The 22,571-nt window shown below is 39.5% G+C and overlaps 1 protein-coding gene across 6 annotated transcripts in view; it reads left to right on the top strand.

The window, feature by feature from the left end:
- Positions 1–19,003, top strand: part of RASGRP1 (RAS guanyl releasing protein 1) — a 77,924-nt gene extending 58,921 nt beyond the window's left edge. For 3 of the 6 annotated variants that reach the window (XM_017868088.1, XM_017868104.1, XM_017868115.1), the window contains 8 exons: positions 1,220–1,300; positions 3,754–3,858; positions 4,715–4,824; positions 5,836–5,980; positions 6,983–7,019; positions 8,165–8,317; positions 12,669–13,051; positions 16,431–19,003. In XM_017868088.1, coding sequence (XP_017723577.1) covers positions 1,220–1,300; positions 3,754–3,858; positions 4,715–4,824; positions 5,836–5,980; positions 6,983–7,019; positions 8,165–8,317; positions 12,669–13,051; positions 16,431–16,565 — 1,149 coding nt within the window. In that variant the 3' untranslated portion in view covers positions 16,566–19,003. The remainder of the gene's footprint in view (positions 1–1,219; positions 1,301–3,753; positions 3,859–4,714; positions 4,825–5,835; positions 5,981–6,982; positions 7,020–8,164; positions 8,318–12,668; positions 13,052–16,430) is intronic. The other 3 variants (XM_017868135.1, XM_017868125.1, XM_017868097.1) reach the window with 2 other exon arrangements.
- Positions 19,004–22,571: the final 3,568 nt, after the last annotated feature.

Raw genomic sequence — 22,571 nt, forward strand, 5'->3', positions numbered from 1 at the left:
TATATTATATATATATATATATTTTTTTTTGAGACAGAGTCTCACTCTGTTGCCCAGGCTGGAGTGCAGTGGCGCCATCTCAGCTCACTGCAAGCTCTGCCTCCCAGGTTCCCGCCATTCTCCTGCCTCAGCCTCCCGGTAGCTGGGACTACAGGTGCCTGCCACCACGCCCGGCTAGTTTTTTGTATTTTTAGTAGATATGGGGTTTCACCGTGTTGGCCAGGATGGTCTCGATCTCTTGACCTCATGATCATCCACCTCGGCCTCCCAAAGTGCTAGAATTATAGGCGTGAGTCACTGTGCCTGGCCTATAAGCCATATATTTTTAAATATGCATGTAATTTCAAGTTCTGAACTCCTTGAAGCCTATCCATAGACTCAAGGTTAAGAATAAGATTATTCCTAAGGACTTCTCTTCTAAAATTTTATAGTTCTAAGATATATGGAAACTCATTTACTCTTTTTCTTTTCTTTCTTTTTTTTTTTTTTTTTCTGGAGACAAGGTCTGTCTCTATCAACTAGACTGGAGTGCAGTGGTGCAATCTCAGCTCACTGCAACCTCTGCCTTCCAGGTCCAAGCCATCCTCCCACCTCAGCCTCCTGAGTAGCTGGGACCACAGGCACATGCCACCACGCCCGGCTAACTTTTGTATTTTTTGTAGAGACAGGGTTTTGCCATGTTGCCCAGGCTGGTCTCAAACTCCTGAGCTCCAGCAGTCCACCTGCCTTGGCCTCCCAAAATGCTGGGAATACAAGCATGAGCCACCATGCACCCAGACTCATTAACTCTTAATAGCAATTAATAGGTCTTACCATTTAAACTGAATTTTATTGTTGGACTCAAATTTAATAGTCTCAGACCATACACACCATCCTTTTAGATCATCTTTCTGCTTTGAGAGAGAACAAGTGATGTATTGGTCATCTGTCCAGACAAGGCCTTTGGCCTAAGCTCTATATAGAGGCTTAGATTTAAATCATAGTTAAAAAGAGAGCATCCTGAGATATATTCAAAATTTAAAAACATTTTAATGAGAAAGAAGTAATGCTTGCCCTATTGCAGTAGTAGGTGTTATACCTGTTTTGTGAATTTTAAAAACAAACTGTTTAGAGCCTAAAAGAGTAAACTACTGGCAAGGATAATCCAAGAAAGAACCATCAGTCGTGGGAGAGGCAAACAGCATCTTAGCAATGAACCCTGTTCTGCTTTGATCCGCAGCTATCCCTGGATCTCTACTACACTGAGGATGAAATCTATGAGCTTTCCTATGCCCGGGAACCAAGGAACCACAGAGCTCCAGTGAGTTTTTCATGTTAAGACTCCACATGTAACAGGTGCTTTACAAGCTTCTCCTCGAATTCATTCATCCTCAGGAACAGACTTTCGGTTCCGTTTAATAAGTATACTGTTTTTCTTAAGTGCTCAACTTTATGCTAGGAACAGAGAAAACTTTTCAACATATGTCTGAGGAATAGTTGCTGTCCATTAAAAAGCTGTGATGTAGTTGAAGAGATAAGCCTAATGTGTAACCAGTGAATAACTAGTGAACAGTAAATAACTATATCATCAGACCGCCAGGTGTGGTGGAATCAGTCAGTGGTTTACAAAGTAGAGAAGGAAGATACTACTGTGCACCAGAGTGACATCCCCCTCCCATTAAGAAGCGTCCCCACATAAATTTCTTTTCTGATTCATTGATGATAATGAGAGTAATATGCATACTAATCAGAAGCTAAATTTCTGAAGATTTTCGGGTTGGTAGATAGAAAAGCCCCATTTTCCTGTAATGTTCTGGGTGAAAAGAACAGTCTGCTGAGTCTTTTGACCTCCTATGCTGAGAAGTCCTCAAAATAGTACACAGTCCTGGCACTGCCCGCAGTAGGAACTTCACAGGTTATCTGCCCTGCCCTCCCACAGGCAAGTAAAATCATTTCAGTCTCCTGGGAAGTTTCCAAACCCTAAAACAAGTGCTACTCAAGGGAAGAGAGTTACCCACACTTAAGAAATCCAGCTCGTGTATTGGGGTGGCTAAATTGCACTCCTCCACATAGAAAGATCAAGTTCTAGCATTCTATTGTAATGAAAGATTCGACTGAAGATATTTGGTAGATTCCATTTTCAGGTTAGAGGCATTTCAATGGAAAGGGTACATTCTGTTTTTTCAAAGAGATTTTAATTTGGGCCAAGTTTCAAATACAGTCATGCACCACATAATGACATTTTGGTCAGTGATAGACCTCATATATGACAGTGGTCCCTTAAGATTATAATGGAGCAGAAAAATTACTATTGCCTAGTGACAGAACCGTTGTGACATTGTAGCAGAACACATTACTCACTGTGTCTGTGATTATACTGGTGTAAACAAACCTACTGAGCTGTAAAAAGTCTAGGTCATACACTTATGTACAGTACCTGATACTTGATAATAAATATCAATGGTTTATGCACTTACTATGTAATACTTTTTATCATTATTTTAGAGTGCATTCCTTCTACTTAGAAAAGTTAAGTGTAAAACAGCCTTAGGCAGGTCCTTCAGAAGGTGATAGCTCCAAGCATGTTACTGCCCCTAAAGACCTTCCAATGGGACAAGATGTGGAGTGGAAGACAGTGATATTGATGATCTTGAGTCTGTATAGACATAGGCCAGTGTGTTTAATTGTTTGTACCTTAGTTTATAACAAAAAAAAGTTTTAAAAAATTAAACATTTTTAAAATAGAAAAAAGTTTGTAGAATATGGCTACAAAGGAAATAACTTGTATAGCTATACAATGTGTTTTAAGCTAAGTGTCATAACAAAAGAGTAAAAGTTAAAAAAATTAAAAGCTTTTACAGTAAAATAATTTATCATTGAAGAAAAAAATTTAAGAAACTTAGTGTAGTCTAAGCGTACAGTATTTATAAAGTATATAGGAGCATACAGTAATGTTAGGCCTCCACATCCACTCACCACTCACGACTTGCCAGAGTAATTTCTAGTCTTGAAAGCTCTATTCATGGTTAAGTGCCCTATACAGGTGTACCATTAAAAAAAATTTCTATACCATATTTTTACCTTTTCTATGTTTAGATATGTTAAGATACACAAATACCATTGTTACAATTGCCTACAGTATTGAGCATAATAACCTGCTGTATAGGTTTGTAGCCTAGGAGCAGTAGACTATACCGTATAGCCTAGGTGTGTAGCAGGCGATACCATCTAGCTTTGTGTAAGTACACACTGTGGTGCTCACACAATGACAAAATCACTAATGACACATTTCTCAGAATATATCCCAGTCATTAAGTGATGCATGACTGTATTTAGAAAAGAGCTTGTCCAAGCTTCAGATTATTTTTCTTGTGTCTTCCTGCCTTTTAGCTAGGCTTTTCCTTATTCACATTTCTACTGCAGAGTGACTGGAGAATAGAGAGGAAGCATAAATGATCCACTTTACTCTTTGTTGATAGCTCTGACAAAAGGTTTAATGGAAAGGGAATTGCAACTCAGGCAGATTGAGAATTTCAAATTATCTGTAGCTGCAGATAATGTATGTGAAGAACACTCTGGAAACTGTAAAGCACAATACCTTGTTAGCCAAAATTATTAGTAGATTTCAATTGCCTGTGGGTTCTCTGCTCCTTGCCACTGAACATAATTGAATAGTGTCCATAAATATAACTGTCAGGTAGTGGGAAAAGAAGGAGCTACAGGTTATAATACTGCATTGTAGTCATGAGGATTTCTCTAAATATTTCATTTTAGCCACTAACACCTTCAAAGCCACCAGTAGTAGTGGACTGGGCTTCTGGAGTATCTCCCAAACCTGATCCAAAGACCATTAGCAAACACGTCCAGAGGATGGTGGATGTAAGTACGGCGGTGTTTCAGCACACAAAAGCAAGGCACTGCCTGGCTCAGTTTTGTATGTGGGGCAAAGGGGAGAGGAGAGCACAATGGTGGAAATATAAAGGCAAGAAACTTGAAAGGAACCACTTACTTCTCTTACTGTGGCTTTAGAACAATTCAGAAGTTACATTTTGACAACACACACTGGCATCATATGAAAGCAGTTGTGCCTCCCCTTAAAGACCTAGCAGAAGAGCATATGTTTAAAGGTTGTCAGTTGATTTAGGAGTACAGAAGTAATGGGATACATTTGGGTATAGTAAAGGATAATACAGTAAACCTAAAACTGAAACATTTTGTACTGCTTGATTCAATTCTCTGTGCTAATTGCTGAGGAAGGGGTATACAATCTCATACTTCTGCATTTATCCTCGTGGACAACTCCCGTGTAACAACAGAAAACTAAGAGCATAACAGTGAGAAACAAGAGGATTAAGAGTGGGGACAGTGCACTTCCAACTGGGCTGTCTGTAGAAGCTTCTCAAAGAAGATGCAACTGGAGATGAGTGATGAAAAAAAGGGTAGAGTGAAGGGAGAACATCCTCTATGTAGTGAACTAGGAGTAGCCAGCATGACAGTATAATTGGTGTGCTAATGATTTAAAGTACATGGCCACCCTCCAGATGCTGCTACCAGCAAAGGCCTGAGATGTGACCTGCCACATCTTTGCCACAGCTAAAGGAGCAGGTTTCCCTGTTCCTCTTGTTCAGGTTATTAAAAGCTTTTATCCAACTGCCCCAGCTCTTCGTCATCTGACCTAAAGGGAGAGAAGGCTGGTTTCTCTTTAGTAATCACCAAAAAAACTCCTTTTTCACAGTCTGTCTTCAAGAACTATGATCATGACCAGGATGGATACATTTCTCAGGAAGAATTTGAAAAGATTGCTGCGAGTTTTCCATTTTCCTTCTGTGTGATGGACAAAGACAGGTGAGGATTTGTACATAGGAAGATGTGGTTATGAGCCCATTGGTGAGAATAGGCTTATAGGTATGTCACTAGAAGCATTTGAAAACTCAGATGTGTTGCTGCTGCGATCACTTAAGAACAGACCATAAAATATGCATGCTTTAAAAAATATTCTGGGCTGGGCACAGTGGCTCACACCTGTAATCCTAACACTTTGGGAGGCCGAGGTGGGCGGCTCACCTGAGCTCAGGAGTTCAAGACCAGCTTGGCCAACATGGTGAAACCCTCTCTACTAAAAATGCAAAAATTAGCCGGGTGTGGTGGTGGGCACCTGTAATCCCAGCTACTCGGGAGGCTGAGGCAGACAATTGCTTGAACCCGGGAGGCAGAGGTTGCAGTGAGCCGAGATCATGCCACTGCACTCCAGCCTGGGCCACAAGAGCGAAACCCCATCTCCAAAACACACAAATTCCAAATTGAACATTCCATAAATCTGCCACTTTAGAAATAGTCAACTATAAAGAAAGAAGTTTAGACTTCCTTCTTGCTTTGTCATTACAGATTTTGGAAATCAACTAATACTTATTCATACTTTGCATATTTACTTTTCTCAAGGTTAAATAAATTCTATCTTGGTTCTCTATAGGAAACCAATTGTATGGTTAGTGGGTTCCAGTTAGGTACTGTCTAAAGTCAGAAACTGTAGCATAAGACATTTCCCTCCCTATACACATGTACATTTTACATTGTTTCTTTTTCAAGTCTTATAGATAGTGGTCAAGTTAGTTAGGAAAACCTAGTTTGGCCAAAGAACACCTCTGTGGAAATGACTAATGCTGCCTCACCTACTTACCACATGTCATCTTGTATCCTTGTTAAGAGTAGGGCCCATGGAAGTAATCATGAGGTAGCACATACCATATTACCACTGAGGATAAAAAGAAAGGTGAGTTTCTAAGGCTAGAAGCCCCCCTTGCTACGTGCCTCCATGCCCCTTATACTCACATCCTTGCCTTGGTCATTTGCTGGCAGGGAAGGCCTCATCAGCAGGGATGAGATCACAGCCTACTTCATGCGAGCCAGCTCAATCTATTCCAAGCTGGGCCTGGGCTTTCCTCACAACTTCCAAGAGACCACCTACCTGAAGCCCACTTTTTGTGACAACTGTGCTGGATTTGTAAGTTCTTCTTAGGGTGCTCCAGGGTTGAATTTGGGGAAGAGTGTGGGCTACTTTAACGAAGACAGGCACAGACCTCACAATCCTTATAAACCCATCCCAGCCTGGAGCCCAAACAGACACCTAGAATAACCTAGAGCTCAAGCGTGTGGTTTTTATCTGCACTCATTGTCTCTCCCTTCTTCCTGATTGTTTTTTCTTTTCTACTGCATGAGGCCTTAGATAAATGGTACCAGAAATGCTGAATTAGGGATATACTTTTAAAGTATAATATTCATGTGCTGTTTCAAGTGTTATAACAAAGACATATGAGATACCTTCTGTCTTTAGGAGATGATATGGGCTATGCCCCTCCTCCGTTCCACTCCTGACCAATAGTTTCCCCCTAAACCCAGGTCCAGATGCAAGGCTCTATATCCTTGTCAGTTTGGAGTCCTGAGGAACCTGTTTGGTCGATGATTCATCCATTTCTAGAAAATTTCTGAGTCATAAGGCTGCTAGTGAGGGCCAGGCATGGTGGCTCATACCTGTAATCCCAGCACTTTGGGAGGCCAAGGCAGGTGGATCACTTGAGACCCAGAGTTTGAGACCAGCCTGCCTAACATGATGAAAACCCGTCTCTACTAAAATATAAAAAAATTTAGCCAGGTGTGGTAGAACATGCCTGGTGGTCCCAGCTACTTGGGAAGCTGAGACAGGAGAATTGATTGAATCCAGGAGGTGGAGGTTGCAGTGAGCGAGATCGCACCACTGCACTCCAGCCTGGGCAACCAGGCAAGACTCTTAAAAAAAAAAAAAAGCTGCTTCTTGAGAAACTTTGATCACCATAAACTCTTCTCATGTTTAATTTAAGGTCAGAAGGGACAAGACATGAGAGATAAATGAGGTTTCCTTCCCACTTGAGCTAGAGAGTAGAATGAAGGAAAATAAAGGAATGTCACCTTGTAGCTTCACACCAGATGGAGGAATGACATGTGGTACATTCTGTCTCTTGTTTCATAGCTCTGGGGAGTGATCAAACAAGGATATCGATGTAAAGGTAAGACTCAATATTGTTAACTGCTTTTCCTGGTATATTAGTCCATTCTCACGCTGCTATAGAGAACTGCCTGAGACTGGGTAATTTATAAAGGAAAGAGGTTTAATTGACTCACAGTTCCACAGGGCTGGTGAGGCCTAAGGAAGCTTACAATCATGGCAGAAGGGGAAGCAAACATATCCTTCTTCACATGATGGCAGGAAGAAGTGCTGAGCAAAAGGGGGAAAAGCCCTTATGAAGCCCTCAGATTTAATGAGCAGTCACTCACTATCATGAGAACACCATGAGGGTAACTGCCCCATGATTCAATTACCTCCCATCGGATCCCTCCCATGACACATGGGGATTATGTGGGCACTACAAGGTGAGGTTTGGATGGGGACACAGAGCTAAACCATATCACCTGGTCTTAAGAGTCCCATCTCTAGTTTTAGTTTTTTTTACCCATAGTAGTTGTCCATTTAGTCAACAACTTCTCAGCAGAGTTCAGAGTCTCATCCCCAAAGTGGTTTCCTAGGACACCCTTGGTGAATGACCACCACACCGAAGAGAGAAGTGCCCGGATGCACAGTTAGGCAGTTTCCCTTTATCAAATCCACTTTCTGTTGATGTTGGCCTACAACAGGGATGGCTGGTAGGAGATGGTGCTCCCATATAGTCAAGGAAGGATGGGTCCCCAGTGAAAAGGGTAGAATCTCTTCTGGAACAGAAGATAAATGATTACTAAAGGTCCTTCATCATTCAGGATGTAACTGTCCTTCCTTGTGACTAGGAGAATTCAGGAATGAAAGAAAGGAAACCTTTTTCTGCAAGAAAGAAAATAAGACCTAACAGCTGAGCGTTTCCAGAGGGTCTCACTAGAGTAGGCAGAATGTGTGGGATACCAGGACACCATCTCTTCCCTCCAAGGTATCAGGATACTGCTTCTGATGCTGAGACTCACTGATAAGGGCTACATTAAGAGTGTGAGCTCTGGGCTTCACCAAGTGAGAAGAATGCTAGCTTCATTAGGAATGTTGTGTCTTAGCTCCAGAAGATAGAACAGACACATGTGACAAGAAAGCACTGCATGAATTTGGTTGTGAGACACACTGGGGAAGAGAGAAAAGTGAAAGACTTCTTGACCCAAGATGTCTTGTCCACAGACTGCGGGATGAACTGCCACAAACAGTGCAAAGATCTGGTTGTGTTTGAGTGCAAGAAGCGAGCCAAGAACCCAGTAGCTCCCACAGAGAACAATACCTCTGTGGGGCCAGTGTCCAACCTTTGCTCACTGGGAGCCAAAGATCTGCTCCATGGTAAGTAGGCACTGGGAACATTCATCTCGGAAAGTGAAGTAGGAAGGGAAAAGTTTTAGAGGAGGAAAGATTACCTCATGACTCTATGTTTGAGTTTAAATTTAACCCCAACAGCTAGGCCAGGGCTGACTCCTCCCCCAGTTTTAGATTTTAGCTCCATGCCTATGTCTCAGACTTGAGGTGTGAGAACAGCAGAGTCCTAGTTAGGCATAAAATCAGCAGGTACTTACTGAGCACCTACACCAAGCACAGATACTGACTTCTGTCCAGGACAGTCCCTCAAGTTAACAGTTAACTATCCCAACCTATCCCCAGCTCCAAACCCAAAACAGTGATAGGGAGAATATGTATGTACATGCATATGTATGTGTGTATATATAATGTAAATTAACATACAAAGTATATAAATAACATTAAAAGGCATAGTGCATTCAAAAACAAAGACACATATCTCACAGGTCAGACATGTACTAGAAACACACAGCAAGGAGTAGATGCGAAAGCTACTGGTCTGCTTGGCTGCATGTCTAGAAGCAAGTAGAGGCAACTGCGAATTTGATTGCTGCATAGTAACAGAGACCACCTATGCATGAAAGGTGTCCAGAACCAGACTTACTGCTTAAAATTGAGAAGGAAAAATCCAATGCTTAAAAAACTGTGACTATCACTTCGCAGCAGGAAGCAGACTTAGCCACAGGCAGTCTTCTACTAGCTGAGTGACTGTCTATGATATCCCCAATTTTTCTACAGGAGAGGAGCCCCAAGCCATCAATTTAAGACCAGGTCCTAGTCTGGAGGACCCTGAGGGGCCAGGTAGCAGATAATTGTTGAAATTCTAGAAACAGAAGGCTAAATATAGAAAGGAAGGGCGGGGGGCAAAACTCCCACTCAAGTGGAGCTTGCAGATTAAAATTCCAAATCATACAAGAAAAATCCTAGGACTAAGCCAAAACATTCAACATTCAAGAAATAAACTAGCAAATTCACTTATGTTAAAATGCAAACAACAGTACAATAAGGAAATGACTTTAAGTATGTTTGAGATGCCCCAGATCTAAAGTGCAAAGAAGCAGAACAGCCTGTCTCTGTCTTCATGGAGTAGTTCTAGTTAGGGGGAAGATAATATATAAATATAGAGCAGTTTAGAAACAATGCAAGAGTACATGCTAAGAACCAAATAGGTTGCAGTGACAGCAAATGACAGGAGGACATAGCAGAGAGATCGCTGTACTGGGGCTGTTGGGACTTTATGCAGAAGGTGGAATTTCAGCTAAGTCTTGAAGGAAGGGTAGAATTAAGTTATGGGAGGAGGGCAGAGCACATTCCAGATAGGATGTACAGTAGGAGCAAAAGGCCAAGGGCAGAACAGCTCTAGTACTCTTGAGATAGTGAACAACAACAACAAAAAAGGTGTTAAGGCGGTTTAGGTAAGAGATGAAGTAGAAAAATCAGACAGTCTAGAGAGTCTTAAATGACAAGTGCCTGTCTATATGATAAAATGAGGAGCTATTTTAAAAAGAGTAACATGAAGGGCTTGTTGGGGAGGGTTGGGGCACAAGGCTTCATAGTGCTGTACTAGGCCCTGATCTCGGGGCTGGCTGGCTAGCCAGCATGTCAAAACCCTGATCACCTTGACTAACTGAAGAACATACAGGTCTTCAGCAAAAATCCAATGCTTATTAGGTTACTGCCAGTTTAATATAAGAAGCCATGTAACTTCTAATTAGAACCAAAAAGGGAAATAATAAATGAGTTTATTTATATAAAGCACTTAAAATCGGGTTTAACACCTATGTACCATATGTTAATATCATTACTCTTTTGAAATCAGCTCCCTAAAGTGGTAAGGCCACTATAGTTACAACAGATGCCTAGAGAAAACTTTAAGTCCATATAGTATACATTCTGCATTTGAAGCATTTCTAATGTGCAGTAGTATATATCAATATGCATTTGTTGATCAATTAGATCAAAGCTTTAGTGCTTTACTTCCATTTAAGAAATGCACATTCCTTTTTATCACATCAGCCAAGTACAAATTTTCTGCTGTCTTCCTAAATCCTTCCCCTCACTATCTATATCTAAACACAGGCTGACTTCAAACTTTTGGGATGTTTTGTTCTTAGGGGGAAAAAAATCCTCTCAGGGTCTTAGAAAGAATATGCTAATCAACTAAGGATTTGATGTTCAACTTTTAACAAAAATCACAAACACCATTGTGAAAAATAGGCCTGTACCCTATATTTCATTCATGCGCTCTGTATTTTCAGAGTTACACATAACCTTAGGGCACCACAATTCTGTCACATAAAATGCAGATTTTCAAGTGGCAAAGGTAGCAGAGAACAGCCTGAACCTGAGACCTCAAAAAGGAATCCCTGAAGGGACTGCTGTTAGAGATTTCTCCTCTCCAGGCCATCTCTCCTCTTGCTCCAAACCCTGCCCCACACTGGTAAGATAAGTAATTTTCAGGAAGTAGACCAACAGGTAGGATAAACATACATGTATCATGGGCAACAAAATGAAAATTACTATATTATTATAAAGTTGCTAAAAGTCAAGGTCTATTTATAATGGCAAAAATGACTATTGGATATCATCCATTCTTAGTTGTTTCCACCTCATTATTGTCTGAGATGGTATCTGCTTATCAAATCAAAATTTCCAGTGATTTCTTTTAGCCCATTACTATCTTTCTCAGTCTTATCAACTTTCACATTCTTGAAACTTGTACCTCTCCTAATTTCTATAACACTGTGGTCTCTCAGGACTCTTCCTGCAATTTGAAGGGCTTGCTGTTGCTTTTTGTTCTTTTTTTTTTTTTTTTTTTTTTGAGACAGAGTCTTGCTCTGTTGCCCAGGCTGGAGTGCAGTAGCCGGATCTCGGCTCACTGCAAGCTCCGCCTCCCGGGTTTACGCCATTCTCCTGCCTCAGTCTCCCGAGTAGCTGGGACTACAGGTGCCCGCCACCTCGCCCGGCTAATTTTTTGTATTTTAGTAGAGACGGGGTTTCACCGTGTTAGCCAGGATGGTCTCGATCTCCTGACCTCGTGATCCGGCCGTCTCGGCCTCCCAAAGTGCTGGGATTACAGGCTTGAGCCACCGCGCCCGGCCTGCTTTTTGTTCTTATTGCTTTTTTCCTTTTGCTCCTCAAAGTGTATAGTGCCCAAATTTCTGTCCCAAGCTCCCTGTATGTCTAGGAATTCAACCTAAGTAATGGACGGGATTATATTCATAATTTGACAATTTATGTTGGTAAAAGGAATATATAACTGTATTACAGAAAAGTTGGAAAATGGAGATAGAAAAAATCATCACCCATAACACTCCTCCAAAAAAGACAATAATTATTTTAGGGTAACCATAACAATTTAAATATTTGAGCACTTAAATAACTATGTAATTACAATTTTGAGCTTTATTGGATAAATATTAAATGTTAATTTATGTTCTCTTTGGCAAGAGTTAAACTAGGATCTTTGTAAGATTTCTAATTTTACAACTGGTTGATTCTGGTCAAATACTAATTAGACTTTTTTTGTTGTTTTTTAAAGCCATCTTGACTATACTCTAGTGTCTTCAAAGTCAGACTATCCAATGTTTTAATTACTGCTGAGTCTTTCCAAAAAGTAAACTGAGATGATCTGCAGCTTATCTTAAAGCCTATCTATCACTCACCTCAAATACATCTGTTCTTACTCTACTTTTCCAGGACATTACTTCTTATGGCTAACATTACTAAGCTGGGTCCTGGGTAGTGGGTCTTAGTTGAAGAAAACCAGAGAAACTTACCTTTTTCCTTTCAGTATCAAACAAGTGCAATACATTTTAAGGTACATTTCCACAAAGCTAAAACTTCCTTCTCATGGTTAAGCTGTGCCCATTGTACAAACGGGTCCCCAGAGAGTTCTTATCTGTTAGAGGGTATCTATATCAGGACTGAGACACGAATGCTGAGGGCTCCCAAATTTCAGAGTCAAAAAAAAGTATGTGTGGAGCATTTCTGTCTATATATTGTTCTTATTCTCTTTATTTTATGAAACTCTATGGCACTGAGGCAGGGGCTTCAACTTACCTCCAAAAACAGAAACCCTCTACGCAACCCGTGTGCAAACAGAAGATGCTGTTTCTCAGGGTGGATGTAGCTTGACACCAGTGGCCATGTCTTGGCCAGCAAAGCCCCTGGATTTCAGCCCTCACTTACCCCCTAAATTGGGTGCCTGAAAATGGGTCCTCTTTGAACATATGGAACTCCTGTAACAATAAGGAAGGTCGCATTGAAACTAATGTCTCAGTCTTGAGTCTCTGCTTTCCTGAGCCAGAGTACTAGCATGTCCTGTATCTTCCTACAGCACCTGAGGAAGGACCTTTTACATTCCCTAATGGGGAGGCTGTGGAACACGCTGAGGAGAGTAAGGATCGGACCATCATGCTGATGGGAGTGTCCTCACAGAAGATTTCTCTTCGGCTGAAGAGGACTGTTGTCCACAAGGCCACCCAGACTGAATCACAGCCTTGGATTGGCAGTGAGAGCCCTTCAGGTCCCTTTGTGTTATCTTCCCCAAGGAAGACAGCCCAGGATACTCTTTATGTGCTTCCCAGCCCCACCTCTCCATGTCCTAGCCCAGTCTTGGTCAGAAAGCGGGCTTTTGTCAAGTGGGAGAATAAAGACTCCCTCATAAAATCAGAGGAGCTCCGTCACCTCAGACTGCCTACCTACCAAGAGCTGGAACAGGTACCTTCCTTTTCATTTTCCTTTTTTTCGGACTATCATAGAGAAGTGGGGCCAAACCAGGAAAGAGCATGTAAACTGAAGATTCAGATCCGGCTGATTACAAGCAGTCTAAAACAAAAAAGGAGGAGGGGAGAAACGGGGAAGGGAGAAACAGGGAGGGAGAGAGGGAGGGAAGGAAGAAAGGATGGATTGATTCCAGCTTTCTCACAACCCACTGGGGGCCTTGGTTCACATTACACAAGTAGCACAGGCTATACAGGGCTCCCTGTCACCACACAGGTGGTGGCATTTCGGAGTGCTGGTGCCAGTGCCCAAAGCACTGTTTACTAGGCTCACGGAGAAAAACCACAGTATCTACTGGTCAGCTTTACTGTGCTGATACCACTCCTTTTCTAGATGGAACTAAAATGAACTTGCCTAAATCCTCCTTCCCTAGAGGTCTCCTTAGTATGTTCATCAGGGTTATGGTTTGGGGTCATCATGGTTACCTAAGCATCTTCCTAAGAGAAGTTAGTGATCTTAGTTCTACAGCAACAACAATAAGAGAAAGGTGAGTGTATTGTAGCTCAGTGTATTGTGGCTCACCATAGAAAATGCCTCCCTCCTAACATAAACGAGGAGAATCTTTTCTAACACATCAGGGAATATGCTGATCTTTTACACATATTAGAATAGTGAAAGCAACAGTAGCAAGCAAATGCACAGTTGAATATAATATAGAGCAATATAATGTATAAAATATTAACAATTATGACAACAGGAGCTGCTTTTCAATGTTAGGCTCACAATGTCCTAATTATCAGGTACCTAATAAAGACAATGGAAGAGACAAAATAAAGTTTACCAAGGAAAGGAGAACAAGAGTTTGGAAACATGGTACCAAGGCTTGAGAGAAGGGAACAATGACATTAAAAATAGGAAAACAGGGCCGGGCGCAGTGGCTAATGCCCCCAGCACTTTGGGAGGCAGAGGTGGATGGATCACTTGAGGTCAGGAGCTCGAGACCAGCCTAGCCAACATGGTGAAACCTTGTCTCTACTAAAAATACAAAAATTAGCTGGGAATGATGGCAGGTGCCTATAATCCCAGCTACTCAGGAGGCTGAGGCAGGAGAATCACTTGAACCCAGGAGGTGGAGGTTGCAGTGAGCTGAGACCAAGCCACGGCACTCCAGCCTGGGCGACAGAGTGAGACTCCATCTTTAAAAAAAAAAAAAGGAAAGTAGGAGATGGGAACAGCAGAAGGAAGAAGAGCCAACAGCCAACTGTTGAGATACTCAATTCTGAAGGTTCAATCATTACTACACTTCTTTTTGTTTCGAGTATACAACTCACAGGGCTGGCTCAAGAGGTTACCTATAATTGGTAAGAACCTACTGTCCCATGGCATAGTAGTTTCTTAATTACAGGTAACTAAGCCATTTTAGAGACAGGGAAGCAAGGACACATTAATATCAACACTACTATTCACTTTAGGAGAAGGAATGCCTTTCTGGCTTTTCCCAAAAACATCAAGGTTTGCACTGTGTTTCTGGAGACCTGTCAGTGCAAACACAAAACCAATATCCAGCTAGTAGATTCCTTATATAGTTCTATATTCTACAGAGTAAAAAACTGCCCATGAGGGCTTCAGGATTCCCTGCATTGTCCTCAATGCTCTACCTTCCCTGTCAGACCCCCAGAAACTGAATTAGAGAAACGTGAAGAAACAAGTTAGACAATGTATGTGGAACTCTTGATTTGGTGCTTGGTACAAAGAACATAATATTAAGAGAAACATGAAAAAAGAACAACGGATTTTCTGGATGAATGGTACTCTCTTGCTCAGAGTTATTGTTAAGATGTGCTGTAAAAACCAAGTCAGAAGGTGGCAAAACGTGGGTTAGATAAACCCCTTCCTCTTTAGGGACAGAAACTGCCAAATGCAACTTTTAAAACGATGAAAGAAACCTCAAAAAATGAACTCAATAGAATAGAAAGAACTTTGGTCTTGGAGGCAAAGATTGGTGTTTTCAGTCCCAGACATTGCTTACACCAGCTGTGAAACTCTACAACCTATTTGGGCCTTGTGAAATACAGGGCTGGGATTCCATGTTCTGTAAGGTTTGCCTCAAATCTTGACATTTTACATGCCGATGAAAAGGAAAAATGTGGTTGGCGACAATGCTTTGAGAAGTGGCTTGTAGGAAGACTAGAATTCCTACTCAGCAATATCAGAGGCGGTAAACCCTCTCACCATTTTGACCACCACCTCTCTTTACTTTTTAGGCTTGTCAGATAGACCTAAGGTCCAGAATTCACTGTGTGCATTTCAGAGGAACAATTATGTGTCCAACTTTCCCATTAAGTATAATCCTTACAATGACTAGTCTATGTGTAATTCAACAGTCCTATCCACAATAACTAGTCAAATTAAGTCAGTATTTATAATATGTAATGTAAATTAATAAATATTAATAAATATTACATATTATTTTAAGTATAATGCACCACTGAACCAGCACGGGACAAAAGAATAAGCAAATAAAAGCTTTTATGTTTAGATATACCAGAGTTCAACTCTGCAGTTTTAAACTATATGGCAATATTTTCCTTTATAAGATTGGAGGTATACCACCTATTTTCAGGGTGTTTGTGAAGGTGAAGGTATTCCATTATCATGTCACACAGTACAGGCACATAGCAGGTGCTCAATATCATACAGCAGCTAAGACAGCTATCTACATAATTCAGACTGAGAAACAACCCAGTGTATCCCAAATTACCCAGACACTGTCTATATATAATACTCTCTTGGACTAATCAGTATAGGATAATATAAGAACACTGGACTCAAAATCAGAAGACTGGAAATCAACCGTTGGCTCTATAATGATACCACCACAAATTAGATCACTAAATCTCAACTTGGGGGGGAGTAAAATTCTTAACGTCATCAAAAAGTTACACTTGTTTTCAGTAATTTGTGAGGAAAAAACTTAGATTAACATTAACTGTAACACCTCGCATGAAAGAATTCTCAGTTATGCTTTCACGGCTCAGACCTGATCAGAGACACTGTTTCTGCCAAGTTGAGATCTCCCGCAAGAAAACATCCAGAAGTTTTGTCATTATCTACCTGTTGCTCGGAAATGGTTTATTCTGCCTGCTAACCACTCACAAACTTTGATATGATAACAAAGACTAACTGCTGCTTACAAATGCTCGTTTGATATTTAACTTGCTATTTTCTATTCAGGGCAAAATAACTATCTTGAAAATAGTTTTTAATTCTCAGCCACAGTGAATAAGAGATGCCAATCAAAAGTAGCTCTCAATTTGTAATTCATCTGCTATTCATTGCTGCTTTATTAACATACCTCATTCTCCTTTCCCTTTAGGAAATAAATACTCTGAAAGCAGATAATGATGCCCTAAAGATTCAACTGAAATATGCACAGAAGAAAATAGAATCCCTCCAACTTGAAAAAAGCAATCATGTCTTAGCTCAAATGGAGCAGAGTGACTGTTCTTAGCCTAGAAACTCAAGTAGCACAATCTGTAGATGAGTACAGTGGAGATCTCATTTCCTAAACTATAACGCACAGACCTGAGGAACTTTAGATTGCCCAGCTTTAAAACAGTACTTTAAAAGGAAAAGCCTGTTACTGTTTATTTACCTAAAAGATTCGTAATGTGCAGCATTGTTTTTCAGTCAGTTGACTCAAAGGGGGAAAACTAAAGAATGCAAAACTTTTGCTATTCATACCACTGATGTTCATCAAAAGTATGCGATCTAAAACACGACTGTCGCTTCCTGACAAAGGGGCATCTCAGTGGCCTGCCTGGCTGATTCGTCCTTAAAACTAAAATCTCTGGAAAATGTATTTGCTTCTTACCCTGTGTTTTCTGCAAACTGACTTATTTTGTTCCAGCCAAAGCTTGCTAATAATAGAAAACTACCCATATTCCAAAAGTAGATTTCCTCTGTATCCCAGCATACTTTGTGAACCTGGCTCCTTCTTCACTACCTCAGATCTAATCAATTAGCCTATGTACCCTCCTTCCTCACTACAGTCATAACACACGAGCATATCTACCTAGAAGCGAATTTCTACTGATGTAGCCACAACTTTTTAGAGGCCTATAAAACATGACATCATCCAATTGCAGGTCAACTCATAGTTGTAGCCTTGCAACTTAACAGTCATCATAACATAAGTAATCAAATTAGGTACCTGGAAACGTAGTTATTACCATCTCATATTACTCTCTAATTAAAATAAACCTAACGCAAACATGTTTGTCCTTATATATTCTACAGTGGATAGAATTAGGAATTGATGGCTTTAAAAAAAGAATCTATGAAGAGTCTGTGTAACTCTTCATGTTCCATCTTTATCTCTGAAGTAAACTATTTTGAAAGTCCTCCTTTTTAACTGAATTTGTGCTTAACTGTCTTCACTATTAATACTATTTAGAAATAAGCTAATTGGATCAGTGGCTTAAATAACAGCTGTGTGTACATATGTATATAATATGTATATACAATATCAGGCATGCATGTGGCTTGGAATTTTGTTTCCTCCATAAAATGTGGAAGTGAATAAAACAAGTTTTAGTCATTTATACAAAGTCACAAATATAAAGTTCAGTTTGTCACAAGATTAAATTGCTCACAAGGTAAAATTGTATTGTTTGGCAAAATCACAAGTAACAATCCTGTGAGTTTTCTCTTATGCAGGTTAATAATAAATGGGCTCATTTAATTGCCTGGGCAACTATTCACAAATTCATTTGTCAGCCTCTTTTTAGTTCTCGTAAAAAAAAAAAAAAAAACCATATGATCATTTTCCTTTTTGGGGGTACTTAGCTTCCATGCCTATAAAGTCTGCTACTAGACTGACTTGAAATTCATAAACAAGTTGTCCAATTGCCAAGAATATGTTAACAATTAAAAGTTCCAAACCTAAAGCCAGTAACACCAAATCTTCATAAGAATACGAAGTATATATACAGTATTGCTTGCCTGGAGGATTCAGATCATTTAGGAATTCTCTTTGATGAAAGACCAGTCCCCATTTGCATTCCTCCTTGCACTGAATTTTAGTGATGTAGAACTAGCTTGTAGTTAGTGTTACATTATATTATAAAGAATCATTTTACACACATATTTACCCTTTTCCAAATTTAAACTCAGAAATACCCAAAGCAGGCCTGCTTAGGCCCACTACCTGGCATATAAACTTAATAGTAACACTTTGTTACTTGCTTTTTATAGGACAAATATGAGTTAGGACAAACTCTAAAATTCATATTCTTCACTGTTCTTCTTTTCCTTTTATATAAACCAAAGATGGTATACTCCAATTTTTTAAAACAGTCAAGGAACACAATTTTTTTCATTCCTCCTCCTCTCCATTCAAAATAAAGATCCCCAGTTTTTATATAAATAATCTATAGGGATTCAAAAGGTTGCAGTCTCCTTAATTAGTCAAATTAGCAATGGCTAAACAGTATCCAGTACTGCAGAATTTATCACTGGAATGCATAAGAGGAAACAGTTTCATCACAGGTTTTTACAGTCCAGCAAGGGCCAAGGAGGTATAGTATACAAGTTAATAGTATTTGCGTTGAGCAACATGGGGCTAGAGGGATCACAGAAATAATATGAAAACAAAAGCAAGGTTTTGGCTTATCAAGCCGAGTGCAAATTTTTGCATCTCACACGACTTTAGTTTGGCCAGGTATTTATCTGCCAAAACAAGGACAAATCTTGTTTTATTAACAGCAGGATCACTTCTCTTTTTCTTTGCTGACTCACCTTTTTACTGACCAGTTGTGAATTTGTCTAAAATGTATAATACAGAACTGCAAGAAAAAAACAAATGTACAGATTGTAAAGTTTTTTGATACCTAATGTAAGTTTTCTTTGTGTAATATTTATATAAAAGACATTAGGATCCCTACAACATAAATGTCTTGTGTTTCTTCTACTTCGTGATCATGTAAATGCTTTACCTGAATTTTTACTATAATCCACAGCTAAGACCACTCCCCTATTCTATTAATCAAATTGAGTTTTCCTGGAAGGAAAGGCAAAGCAGCTATTCAGTTTAAAATGTTCTAAATCTTTTTACAACACGAAGAAGTAACACTACAGAAATATTCAATCTCTTTCCATCTTATTCATAACTTACAGTGGTCCCCAAATATTAAGTCTATAAATACTTAACATTAAAGGAGACAGACTTGAGGTTGTCCCTTCTCTGTGGCTTTTAATTCCACAGTTTCATCTAAGCAAAATAGCAAGTAAAGAAGAGATCCTTTGAAGCTATGGATAAAATTGGTAACGACAGCTCAATCCAGGTTACAGACCTACTCAGGGCAATTTATTTGTGGTCATGATTATTTAGAATGATCAGACATAGCCACAATTTTCCCTTAATCCCCGGCTAATTTTTGTTTAACCAAACCAATGAAGAGAGAGGAAACATTTCAGTCAAATTCCTCTGTAGAATGCATTCTGGAACATTTAGATGGGTGTGTATTTATCATTTGGGCAATTCATAATACTTCATACAGAGTAATGAAGTCACACTGACTGCCTGATCCTGAAGGCGAGATTAAACTGCCTGCTCACCTCCCCCATTTTCATCCCCACATTTCTCTCACCTGTGCTCCTTCCACGGTATAGATAGTATCACTGCTCAGGACATTTTTCTGGTCACAAATTTTTTTTAGGTTGTCATGCCTCCTCTTGTCACAAATACAGGTAATAAGATGTTTTTTATTCAAAATGTTTTCCTTTTTCTGTTTAATGAGGCAAGGTTTCCCTGATCTGCAGAACAAAAGTAAGTTCAAAAAAACCCTTGTTTCCCTTTCGATGCGTGCTTATGAGTAACAGTGTGGTGATTATGTATAGACAGAATACATGCTCTTTATATGGTCCAAAGGAAAGATGACTACTTGAGGCAGAAATTCCCAGTAAGATCATGTCTATATGTGCTATTAGATACCAGGCTGGACAAAAGAGAAGAAAAGGGGAAAGACAATGAGGTAATTAAAAAATGAAATTGAGAACGAGGCAAACAAGAATGAAAAGGAGATATCAAAAAAAGTGTTAGATTTTAGGAAGCAGTAGCGTGCCATTCATCATACTCCATGGTGTTTTGCACTCAATTTATAAAATATTTTCACACTATGGCCTTTCACATTAAGGCCCCAAATCTCCTTCCTGCTATTCTAGATACTGCTCAGCAAACTGTTCTACAAAAGAAATTTTTACTGAACAAAGATTATCAGGAAAATCCCACTTTACAGGAAAGGGTAAAATATTAGAGTCTACCTGATCCAGCTTTTCATTCAATTAAGGTTTATAGGATGTGTACATAGGAGTGGTTTCAGCTCCAACATGATTCCAGGAGCAAGTGCTAAACTTTGATAGGAAATAAGTGATTGCAGTGAATAACGCAAGCAGCGCTCCTATAAAGGTCCAAAGAAATCTTACGGAAAATCTTATGAAACTGATGAACTGTTGTTTCTGCCATATTTACCATAAACTTTTAGTGGTAAAAAAGTTGAAAGTAGTTGTAAATCTCCTTCATCAGCAACTAATGCTACCAAAAAAGAAATGAGGCAGAAAGTAAAGGTTTTAAATGAAGATTTTTAAATAACTTTTGAATGAAAAATTTTACTCAAATATTTTCGGAATTTTTTTAAATTATTTCAATCATGCACTGATAAAGTATTTCTATTAGTGGAAAGTCTTTTTTCAGCTATCACCCAATGAATGCTATCTTCTCTATACACACACAAAAACCCAAAAAATTTTATATTTTCCTACCTTAAACACATTTCTTCAAAGGGTTAGCTTGAAAAATACATGTCTAAGATTACAGAATATTCAATAGTTACTTTTAAGGTTTTAACATTATTTTAGATTTTACCAGAGTTTACCAAAAAAAAAACAACAACAACAGAAAAACCTGCTAAACATCAAATACCACTTGTCCACTGGGAACAATTCAGCTTTCCATCAGTTGAGTTGGTTGGATCATATTAAGTTTTATGCACAGGTATTGACCAGAAGCCTACAATGAGATACAGATTTTACACTGAGATTGAAAAAATTTACAGAACCAGCTCTTTTTCTCTAACTCTCTACACGAAGAGAAAAATACATTACTTGGTCTACATCTTAAGGCATTCAAATGGGCCCTAAGTTTTTAACAAATTGTATTTGTACTTAGGTCTTCATGAAACAACCCGAGATGATGGTAAGTGTCTCATTCCTCACTTGACACATGAGGACAAAGCGCTCCTTGAGAACTAAGGTCATTGCAATCCATAGCACCCCTGACCTAGTGCCATGGTTCAAATCCACAACTCTTGAGAGCTAAGACGGTGACCGCTCCAACTAGCAAACCACATATAGCCATTCCCTAACTGTGTGTTTCCCAAATCTAGCTGTGAATCAGAATTACCAAGGGATGCCTTAGCCCTACCCTTGATCTACTGAAGCAGGACATTACTGCCTTAATTCTGTGTGATACAGGTCGGCCTGTCTTTTAATATTTGGATATCTAAAGTGAGAGCATAAATGATGAAGATACCAGTTTACAGGACTATTTCTCACACCATCATGTGAAGTTGGTATGTATCTTTGCTCCATTAAAGTATTTCTGACCTCAATCTTAAACTTTGCTTTGTCAAACAAAATCATGCAGATTTCAAATCCAATTAGAAAATAAGTATGTACAGTAAAAAACTTGGGCTTCAGTTAATGAAACTTTAACAGAAACATGGCTAGAGAGGAATCTCTTCCTATAAGAGATAAAAACGATTCACAACAACTGCCTACTAAATACAACTGGAAGTGCCTTTCCCTATTTTGTAAAATCAAATGAAAAACCCACAAAACACATCCACAGCAGTACAGGTGAGGCAGGGGTCTATATTCCCTTCCATTACAGGTGGGGTCATTTATATGTCTAAACCTGAACAAAATACAGGTAACAATCTAAATTCAATCATGACAATAAAATACTTTCCATTTTCCAAGTTTGATGGTATTATTTACATTTTAAAAAATAATTTTTGTTCTTTTGTTTTTTAAAAAGACACAACATGCTCAAGGGTACACAGAATATGGAAAAAGTCTTCACTTCATTTGAGAGATCAACTGGTAGTAAAAAACAATGTTCTTACATATTAACCAATTCAAGAATGATATCACCAGGCAGTCTAACATGGCGTTTACTTCAAAGATGATATTCAAGTATGTTATTTAGAACACTATGTCTAATGTATCTATAAAGAAGCAAGCACTGCCATCTGATTTTGTAGTTTTAGTATCTTCTATATCCACCCCACCACCACCACCTCCTCCTCCATATGGATCTCCATAGCCTCTTCCACCATAGCCCCTCTTCCACCATAACCCCTCTTCCACCATAATCTCCCCTGCCTTGGAAACCTCCTCTACCACCTCCTCCTCCTCCCCCCCACCCTCCTCCCCCTCCCCCACCACTTCCCCAACC

This window comes from Rhinopithecus bieti, unplaced genomic scaffold (assembly GCF_001698545.2).
Source record: "Rhinopithecus bieti isolate Rb0 unplaced genomic scaffold, ASM169854v2 scaffold_115, whole genome shotgun sequence".
In the NCBI taxonomy this organism is placed as follows: Eukaryota; Metazoa; Chordata; class Mammalia; order Primates; family Cercopithecidae; genus Rhinopithecus; species Rhinopithecus bieti.